An 11,087-nucleotide genomic window follows, 5' to 3' on the forward strand; every position below is an offset into this window, starting at 1 on the left:
ACATCTCAACATCCTTCTTGTAGTGAGGGGCCCAAAACTGAACACAGTATTGGAGGTGCGGCCTCACCAGTGCTGAGTACAGGGGCACAATCACTTCCTTAGTTCTGCTGGCCACACTATTGCTGATACAAGCCAGGACACTATTGGCCTTCTTGGCCGCCTGGGCACACTGCTGGCTCATGCTCAGCTGGCTGCCAACCAACACCCCCAGGTCCTTTTCTGCCCTGCAGCTTTCCAGCCACTCTTCCCCACGCCTGTAGCGCTGCATGGGGTTGTTGTGGCCAAAGTGCAGGACCCGGCACTTGGCCTTGTTGAATCTCATACAGTTGGCCTCGGCCCATCGATCCAGCCTGTCCAGGTCCCTCCCTACCCTCGAGCAGATCAACACTCCCGCCCAACTTGGTGTCGTCTGCAAACTTACTGAGGGTGCACTCGATCCCCTCATCCAGATCATTGATAAAGATATTGAACAAGACCGGCCCCAAAACTGAGCCCTGGGGAACACCGCTCGTGACCGGCCGCCAACTGGATTGAACTCCATTTACCACAACTCTCTGGGCCCGGCCGTCCAGCCAGTTTTTGACCCAGCGCAGAGTACACCTGTCTAAGCCGTGAGCCACCAGCTTCTCTAGGAGAATGCTGTGGGAGACGGTGTCAAAGGCCTTACTGAAGTCCAGGTAGACCACATCCACAGCCTTTCCCTCATCCACTAGGCGGGTCACCTGGTCATAGAAGGAGATCAGGTTGGTCAAGCAGGACCTGCCTTTCATGAACCTGGGCTGGCTGGGCCTGATGCCCTGGTTGTCCCGCACATGCCTTGTGAGCGCCCTCAAGATGAACCGGTCCATAATCTTCCCCGGCACCGAGGTCAGGCTGACAGGCCTGTAGTTCCCTGGATCCTCCTTCCGGCCCTTCTTGTAGATGGGCGTCACATTGGGAGTAGTTAATGCACAAAAAAAGTAGGGAACAACTGTTGTTGAATGTTAGGCTGGCAAAGGACCATTTGTCCTGTGCCTCAAGTCACCTCAGGAAGCGATGGAAACCATGTTTTGAGCCATTTCTCTGTTACAAACCCAGGCCACGTCTGTCGAGCCCTGAGGATTGGTGCCATGCCAGGGTTGCCTGTTCCTCTGCCAATGGATCACACTGCTGCAACTCAGTGCAAAATTACTCTTCTGTCTCTTAATAACACTATTTAGATAGCACTAAAAAAGGCAGCAGCATTGCTTGTGCTGAGGTGGTGAATCTGCCTAGATACCAGTACTTGGGGAACACAAAAAAAAAAAAAAGCAAGATCACCGAACCCAGAATTAAACTGCTGTATTTCAGTCTCAGGCACTGAGAATCTAAATCCATCTGATTGATTGTCAGACATGAAAAACTGCTGCTGCTCTCATTTCAAGCAAGTGGTATATACCGTCCTCCAAGAGAGTTCTGGATTGCCTGCCTTTTAAATCTCCCATTTTCACCCATTTTGGCTTTAGGAAAACAGAGGTGACATTTACTGAGGGGAACAGTTTCACTGAATGCAGAACTCGAGTAGAACACTTTAAAAATCAAAACCTGATCACATTGCAGAACCTCCCAGATAATAGTCATGGAACAATTTTAACCTAATCAAAGACCAGTAATGCTAGTTAGAGTTCCCTCCGCTGTTAAGTGTCAGGTCATGCGAAATCCAGTCTGCTTTGGGCGCTGTAAAACTCTTGGTAAGAGGCCAAAACCAAAAGAATCACACTGAGCCATGCCAATAGTCTATCCAGTCCACTCTCTTGTCGCCAAGAGCAGACATAAGCGGTTACACGAGGGCAGATGTGCATGATACTACTTTCTCACCTCCGGCTCATTTCAGCTCAGGTAATTGCCTGAGTCCAGATTCTTTCAGCTTTTCATCTCTGTCCCTACTGTCTCCCAATTTTGTAAGGCTTAGTTATGGAAAGACTCATTAGCCGCATGACAAGCCAAATCCTGTGCTCTAGCTAAAACAAACATTTTTTTTAATTTTTAAGGGATTTGTTTGTTTGAGGGTTTGTTTCTTTTTTACTAGGCTTAAAGAGATCTGTTATTAAGATCACAGAATGTCAGTCTCTACCAAAGCATTGAATATTCTTCTTCGTGGCATCTTACATCCTCTCCTTCCGTGCACATCACGTGTTTCAGGTTTTGAATACCAGAAGAAAGTAAAAAGTTACTGCACAACAGAAATTGTGTAGTAGTAATAGTTACTACTGTAGAACAAGTTTTTTGTGATACAGTCTCAGCATTTTAAAAATAAAATTTGCCTGCAATAAGCAGAAGTTTGGATCTTTGCAGTAAGTGGGTTTTCAGCACAGACACCTTGCTGTCAGCCACACAAACATAACAGAGGCACTCTAAAACCAATAGTAAAAGGCAAATGCAGCTCTGAAGCATTAAAACTTACAGCCACTCAGGAAAGAACCTACTCTAAAACCAAAAAGATTACATTCAGTGTGATCGGTGGGATCCCATGCCCCCGGCACTCCAGCTCACACGCTGCTCCCCAGCCCAGAGAGCAGCATTTCAGCAGCCCTCCCAGAGGCGCTGAGGGTTAGGTGTGTTTGCACGCCGTCGGAAGCTCTCCTGAGACAAGAGCTAAACTGTCTTCTGTTAACAGTACCATTCAAGGCCACTGCAACACAGGGCACACACACAGTGTTTCGAGCCACTGCTAGCGGCCTTTGCTCAGATGGAGGATGTGCACAGAAACACTCCACTAGCAGATACTCAGACCGGCGGTTTTGGGAGGTGCATACCTGCATGGTGTCAGCGTGACATGTCACACTATCTTGCTAACCTGTGTCTTCATTGTATTTTGCAAGTCAGTATCACTATGGGTCTTTACCCTGAAGCAAGGGTGAGCATATGCATGAATCTGTCACAACAGATGTTATTTTTCTGTAGGGGAAACCAATTATCCATAGAGAAAATGCGTATACAATAATCTGCTTTGACACAAGGGATTTACTTTGTCCCACTCAAACGTATTTGCCTATTTACATTTTAAAAATTGCGGCCTTCAAAATGTTATCGCAGCACTGCAGGAATCTTTCACCTTGGCAGACAGCGAGGCTTCTCACACATTAAATGAATGGCTTAGTGGTTTTATTGTGCTAAGCTAAACTAAGCACTTAACTCATTAATTCATCTCCACTACTTGCAGTAAGGAAGACCTGCTATTTTAAATGAGGCATACCTCTTTTTTTTCCCCCTCAAACATTTACACAATCTCTTCTTTACCCAAAGCTTGTCACTCATAGCCAGCACAGACCTGGAAGCCAGAGCGGGCTTTTTCAGTGTTGTCGGAATTTTCATTAATTTCTTCACAGTTAAAGAGCTTCCGTTTTGGCACGGGCTCTGAAAATCAATTACTACAAGTACACAAAAGATTGCTATGTTGATCAAGGCATCTTAGCCACACTTGTAATGTTTTAGTATGCCTTAAAGCAAACTCTTGTTTACTGAAACAAGCTACACAATTAATTTGTCAAGAAACATGGATCCGCACAACTGGTTTAACCTTACTAAATGTCTCCTAGCTCAGAATGATTCTGATTCCCTCAAGGAGTAACACACACGTACACCGCCCTACTGCAATACTTCCTGCGGTACGAACTCCAGTGGGGGACCTGGTGCTATTGGTCTATTTACAGACATATGCAAGCCTATTGCTCTGCTCAGACCAGAACTGTAGGAATTTCATGTATTACTTAGAGGGGAGGCGGCAGTGGCGTTAATGTGAGGATGGACCAAAACGCTGTAGACGTGTAAAAATGACCTTAATTTTTCATTATAGGACGGCGTCAAAACATGTAGACAAAGATCTTGGAAATATAGAAGAAAACAAAAAACTAGAAGAAAACAATCATAAATCTGAAACTTAAGAGACAAAATGTCAGTCATCATTCCAGGTAAGTGCTTCGTATTGCAGCGTTTAACATCTCCTTGTCCACCATTTCTCTCCAGTGATCTGTGTCTAGTGGTCACGGTGGTAGCGTGGAGTCTGTCGCTCACTCAGAGGTTAGGCAGTGGAGTGATTTTGAGTGGTGTAGTATTAGGACAGACAGAGTCAAGTCCCTGGCCGGTTAAGAATTCATACCTGCATACGCACATATTAAAGAAGCCTGACATTTAGACATAACTTAGTACTTGGCTTTATTTTAATCCACATACTTGGGGAAATGAAAATACAAATTTGTATAATATATCACTGTGGGTGGGGTGGGTGTGTGTGTGTATGTATATGAAGAGTATGTTTAGGTATAGTTTAGAAGGTTTTGAGTTATGACTTGAAATGTTCACAGGAACCTTCTTCCCTCCCTGGAACCAACAGTTTCTAAGTCCTTGGTCAGCTTTATTCATCATCACTGCAAGAGGCATGAAACTTTCCTTAGAAGAAAATAATTCTTTTACTCAAGATTTCCCATACTCGTACTATTATCGATTTTATCCTGGAAAGAGACACTGTATATTAAGTTAGTAACAACGCAACAGGTACCAGAGTTTCCCCAACTGGCATCTGTAGAAAATAAACTGTATACCAATAATTAGGTAGACGCCGAAGTTCTGTTAGGAATTACAGGAGCATTGCAGAGCACCAACAGCACCACCCGCTGTTCACATACATATACACCACTGCTGCATACACGTCTGCCACTGCTGCATCTCTCCCCTTAGTACCCGAAGTAGGGGTTTAGACCATTTTTCTGACCAGCTGAGGCCATTTTAAATTAACACTGTGGTAGCACAACAGTGTGGAAACCAGCTAACCATATTGACGTTTCCTGAGTTAGTCATCAACTGTTCTTAAAAATGAGAGTAGTAAGTGTTCAGTGGTGGTGCGTTGTGAGTGGAATTATCACATTTCATATTTAGATGAAACAAGTTTCTTATTTAAATAAGGACAGCTCTCCTTATTAATAATTTCAATATGTTGGTATTGTCTGAAGTTTCAAAGTATGAGGCGCTATTTTTGCACTAAATATTCAGAATTCACTAGGTAGAATGATTATATAGTATATAAAGAGATGGAGCATTGCTGTATGCACTTCGCTAGCAATATTGCTGTTTTACTAATTTGAAAGAGGGAATTGGGAATACCAAAATTATGCCCTATGAACGATTTGAAAGTGGAAAATAAATTTGGATCTTGAAAAAGTTGCAGTGTAAATACCCAGCATTTCTGCTGCAATACTATGGGAAAATTCTGTAGTCCTGCTCGGTTAGGTCTTGGTCTGTATTTTTTTTCTGGACCTGGTACCTTCTGCAACATTGCAATATTGAGGCGGTTAGATGGAGCTGAAGTTAGCTGAGAGTATTTATTGAACGCAGGAGTTCAAACAACATTGTGTGCCTTCAGTGCAATCTTTTACTCCAGTTATTTTATTTCTTCAGATCAGTAGATGTGCATAAAGGAAAGCTTATCCATAAATCCATTACTTAGCAGATGAACTTACTGGATTTACCGGGAACAATATCGCAACAGCTATTCTTATCATGAAAGCAAACATTCTCATCATTGAACGGCAGAAGAAAGTACTATTCATGTAGCTGTTTACTTGAAGGTTAGATACTGAGTAGTTACTTTGGTTAACATACTTAAAAATGTTTAACCGGCTTTATCTTTCATATTTTCAGAGAATACATATAGACCAATTGAAGCATGAACGTGGATTGTATTTAAACACATACAAAGAAGTGACAGCTATTCATGGTTCAAGTATTAAACAGATCATACTACCAAGTTTTCAAAGGATTTTAGACACAATTATCTCAAGCTAAAGAAAAAACCACAAACTAATTTTGGCAACAGCCATGGTAATAGGTCACCATGTTGTGTTCTGTTTGAAATATTTTTTTGTAAATGTCTGCACTGAAGATTTCTTTTTGTTTGCCTTTATGTAAATTTTTTACGTAGCTATTTTTATACACTGTAAGGCTTTGTTCTGGGAGTTGCTGTTAATCTGATGTATAGTGTAATGGTTTTATTTCAGTTGTTTTTATGACGCCCTTTGAGCAGGTACATGTCTAATTCTGATTGTTATCAGTGAAGCCTCTGCTTTGTAGCAAGTACCTAGAGCGTAAGCTTGTCTTAAAGGAAAACGTCAAGCTCCTTTTTCATTCTTTGAAATCACAGTAAAAAGGAAGGGTGACAGCTGCGACAAGAGTAATTGTTAATAAAAGCGAACATTTAAAAAACCATGCAAAGCTAAGCAGCCAGAAAAGGGAATAAAGAGTTTCCGCGGAGAAGGCTGGGTATTGAGCAAGGAACACAATGAAAAATTCCTAGCCTACGTACAGACGGTGGCTAATAATCCTTTTCTTCGAGAGCAAGACACACACATTGTATTGATACGTTATCAGTCGTCTTTCATGTTAGAATTAGGATAAGGAACTGGAATTCTGGATTAATTTTGATTCCTTTATGTTATCCGCTGCCTTAAAGTACTGTACTTTTCTTCATTTCAAAAAGATACCAGTCAGAATTGGGAACTTTTTTTAAAAAGTGGTCATGTCAAAGCTGCATTTTTTTTCCCCACAAAAATAGAATATATATATATATTTTTTGTGTGTTTTTGTTAACTATGCTACAGATATTGAATGCACCTTGAGATAATTTTAGTGTTTTTAACTGGTACCTAATTTATCAAACAGTACATATAATTGTAACAATGAAATGTCTATGTATCTTTAGTTACATTCAAGTTTGTAACTTTATAAACATGTTTTATGCTTGAGGGAATTTTTAGAATGGTACTGATGAGAAAACGTTTTAGGGTAAATGGCCAATAGAAAGCTGTACTTACGGGAGAGAAGCTTCCTCTTAGGCGGAAGGTTAGTTTCTGGAAGAAAGTAGCAGGCAGCTTTGATGGACAGGAACGGTAGAGTAAGCAGAACATCAGGTTTCCATTTACAAAGATCCAGGGAAAAAGTAAGTTTTTATAGACTGGTAGGCAAAAATAAATAAATAAATAAATATATAAAAAGAAAAAGATGGACGTTAGGAAATGTATTTTGCCACTTTTGCATTATTTAGGGGGAAGAAAACACTGTTACTTGTAAATTTGTAAAATGTTAAATGTCTGGGCAGTAGTGACTGATGTCTTAATAAAAGCTTCCTGTAGTGCATTGGCATGGATTAAATACATAAGATGTCCTATAAACTCTATGCTGTATAAAATATTAGAGGGAAATCCTGTTACATGCCTCTAAACTTTGATTTGTTACTGTTTTATTTGGCAAAAAGAAAAAAAATTATGATCTTGGTCCATATTTAAACCAAAGTAAAATGGGGGAAAAACCAAAGTAATTTGTTTTGCATGGCTAAGCCATTCTGTTATCTCTGTAAATATTGTGATTTTTTTCTTTTTAGAATTTTGTTAAAAAAATTCTAAAATTTTTAAACACCTGTTTTTCCAAAATAAAACGTGAACACACAAGAAAGTTACTTTATATACAAATATATCTTTTTCTTTTGGTGCGAGAACACTGCCAAGTGAGACACATTTTTAGGAAAAAAAAAAAAAAAAACCACACAGTGGGTGTGACTCTAAACAGGAAAAGTTGGAACAGAGTCCTGTGACGGAGTGTGCAAACATCACCTGTCTGTCTTTATAACACTACAAGTAGTTCTTAAATATAGAGAAGAAACCTCCAAAGATCATAAGGGAAAGCATAGGGAAGGGCTGAAAATTTTCATACCACTGGCTGGGTAATACGGGGGAGAGGAGAGGAGAAGAAAAAAAGTCCTTCAGCCTCCACAGCTACGAAAAAAGGAATAAAAACAGCTCCTCGCCTTTCGGGATTCTGCTAGATCTCCTATGCACTTTAAATCGTCAGTCCTAGGAGCTGGGTTTTTCACTGCTCCGAGTTCACTGTAGGCACGTTTCAAGAACCAAGAGTGCAAAAGAATTAATGTTTCTATCCATGCCTAAACAACAATAAAACTGAAGTATGTCTTCACTCGCTTGTCTGCAATCTCGGTTTACAAGAACACGTACGAACGCGAGGGAGGGCGCTTACCTAGAGCTTGCGCTGTTGCTGACTCTAATCCTGCAAACATGCCTCTGTCGAGCCTGGCTGGGACGAAAAGTCCCGCGAAGCCCAGGGGGGCTCGGTGTGGGTGTACGGGCCTTCTTGTGGACCGGAGGGTCAGGCCCTAGAGGGCATAAGCACTCGCGCAGAGACAAGCCCGCGCCCGGCAGGCACGTGAAACCTTCCAGAAGTTCATCGTGCAGGTCTCTACTTGTGACCTGGTTCAAAAAATGCCCTAGCAATGAATCTTGGGGGCCTCGTCAAATCTGATTTTGTACACCACTCTGGAGTTCAGTTTACTACACACGGGAAGGAAAACAATCCCTGCTCACAAACGGTTTAAAAGCACAGCACGGGGGAGTGGGGAAGTGCCGATCCTCTTGTTTTAGGGTTGGGAGATGAGGACGGTTTGTGGTGTCCGTTCATGGCTGTACAGAAGACTGCCACTGAGCTTGGAACAAACCAACAGGTTTGTCCGCATGCTGCAAAGGCAGCGTCGTGCAAAAATACCCACGGGCTTCCCAAGCAACTCTGTAGGTCCCCGGCAGCAATAATACCAAAACTATAGCTGTACTGCAGTGGATATGAGCCACTATTAAAACACACACAGAAACACGTAACGGTGCGGCCAAAAGGTGAGGCCTTCTGAAAAAAAAACCCCAAAACCTACTTAGGGCCAACGCAACAAAAAAAGGCAAAGCATCAGGGACATTCTTGTACTGGTTCCAAGTGCTACAGAATGGCCTCCGTCCTAGGGCTTTACTGCACCTACAGCTACTGCGCTGCTGGGGCTAGCAGCTGCTCAGAGCCTTAACTAGTGTGAAATGCTTACCAGTCTGCTTGCCAGTAAAACAAACGATCCACACCTGATCATCTGTGTATTACCCGTGACACGCCAACATCAACCCAGCACTACAGATGGTTTAGGCAATATGTTGCACCTTTTCCTGGACAGGGAGTTTTCATTCTGTCACGTTTTGAAATGCATATGCAAGTAAGTAACTCTAAATTCTTCATTGATTATTACTTGACCATTATGAGATACTAATATGAGTTTTATCCATATTGGTACCAGCCCATAGAGACGGACAAAGAATGAATAAATGTAAATTTGTTGTCTTTTTTTTTTTTAAGTTTTGTCAGGGAACATCCGATACTCACCTAATATCCTCAGCTGCTGGCTGTTGCAGTTAAATCTGATTTACTTGTAGTACCACATGTAGCTTGATACCTTCCTGTTGACTTCATGTTTAGACAGCCATATGTATGTAATTATCTCAGCTAAGATTAAGCAGTGACATACGAAATGAGATCATGACCTCCCGTGTCAAGCACATCTGTGCAAATGTTTCCTGGGTTTTCTTTTGACGAGACTGCATCTCCATCCAGGTGTCTGTTGCCAAGAATTGCCCAATACAGGTTTTTCCAACAGATTTCTCCTCCAGGCAGCAGAAGATGGAGGGAACGCAGGAGGTACATAACTTCTAGTTACGTGCTTCTCCTAAGCCCTGAAGGGCGCCCACCCTCTTCTGGAAAAGGGTAGCATCCTCACGCTGGCGTAATTCAGTGCTGAGCAAGGCTGACTTCAGCCTTCCCTCACGGTGGTCTGCCAGAGAGGGAGGGCACGAAGGCAGGTAGACAGGTTGCAAACCAACCAACCCACCCACCCGCCACACACAGCCCTTAACTGGGTATGCTTCATGTGCAACGCAGCACACACGTCTAATAACGATTTGCTACATTTCAAATTATCAGAGAATCCGAAACTAAGCTTATTACTTATTATCAAATTATGTCAAGGTCAATTTTTAAAATAAGACTAACTCCATCCACCCAGCCACTCACAATTCTTTAAATGTCCTGTAATTCATACATTTTTTTCTCATTTACATGCTAAATACAGACATTTATTCTGTTAGCAACAAGGCATTCATTTTGATGTAGTAATGAATTTCAGCTTGAAAAGGTAAAGCCTGACAAATTATTAGGAAATTTTGTTCCTTAGTGAGAAAACAGTAACGTACCTCTCTCATCACACAGCCACCCCCCAAGTGTTTTGCCTGTTCTCATATGCCAAAGCACCTTGAGATAAATACCAGCAGTTTAACACAACTGTAAACATAAAATGGGCTGTGAAACAGGAAAAAAACCAGAAACATACCCAACTCCCCATCCTTGGGCTTCTACATGTTCGTATCCACTGCTCTGGAGTCCCCTGGAGTTTCCCCATTTCGGAAAAATTGCACAAAATCTAATCCACACTACAAAGGCTCAACTGTAATACCGTAACAGGTACCTATAGCACCAATGTGCCTAAGCCTTTTACTCTTTTTTGGCTGACCCTTCTCCTGTCACTCATACAACTAGAAATAATGTTAACTAAATAACATTAGGAATCTTTGTACTGGAACGCCAGCACAAGTCATGTTTAAGGATGCGATCTTTTTTTTCCTATATTTCAGTCCATGTAGCTGTGATGCAAGGATTTATTGCGTACTACCCAGCCCTGGACTTGAGAGAGCAGAGGGGAGAAAGCAGCATCCTATTGCGCTAAGAAGGAACAGATTAAATTCTATTTCAATATAGTCATTTACTTTTTCTAGGAAAAAGCAGTCCCTCTTTCAATACAAACCTACATTCAACCTCGCAGAGAAAAACGCTCTATATAATAAAGCTTATATTAAAAGAGGCCAACTACAAATCCAGAACAGGAGCAATGATTCCCTCAGCTCAAACTCGCATCATCCTAATCCTTTTTTCCCCCTGAGATTCTCACCGGAGCAGTCAAGTAAACACCTGCGTAGGTACATCACTGATGACAATTTGTTTTCTCCAGAGCTAGAAAGCAAATACAAATCCAGGTTGTGTTGTAAGTGTTCAGTAATGTCTACACACCAGATCCAAGATTTCATTAATATTTGCATCCGTCACAAGAAGAGCTGGTCTAGCATGGACAACAGAATACATTTAAAAGGAAGAACATAATTGAATCTAAATTCAGGAAATGAAATGAATTAAAGAATAAAATAAAACCT

The 11,087-nt window shown here is 41.7% G+C and overlaps 1 protein-coding gene across 1 annotated transcript in view; it reads left to right on the forward strand.

Moving 5' to 3' along the window:
* Window positions 1-7,528, forward strand: part of ALCAM (activated leukocyte cell adhesion molecule) — a 38,411-nt gene extending 30,883 nt beyond the window's left edge. Inside the window, exons 14-15 of the mRNA XM_009321369.1 lie at window positions 3,815-3,929; window positions 5,656-7,528. Coding sequence (XP_009319644.1) covers window positions 3,815-3,902 — 88 coding nt within the window. The 3' untranslated portion in view covers window positions 3,903-3,929; window positions 5,656-7,528. The remainder of the gene's footprint in view (window positions 1-3,814; window positions 3,930-5,655) is intronic.
* Window positions 7,529-11,087: the final 3,559 nt, after the last annotated feature.

The sequence above is a fragment of the Pygoscelis adeliae genome, unplaced genomic scaffold, assembly GCF_000699105.1.
Source record: "Pygoscelis adeliae isolate BGI_AS28 unplaced genomic scaffold, ASM69910v1 Scaffold363, whole genome shotgun sequence".
NCBI classification, from domain to species: domain Eukaryota; kingdom Metazoa; phylum Chordata; class Aves; order Sphenisciformes; family Spheniscidae; genus Pygoscelis; species Pygoscelis adeliae.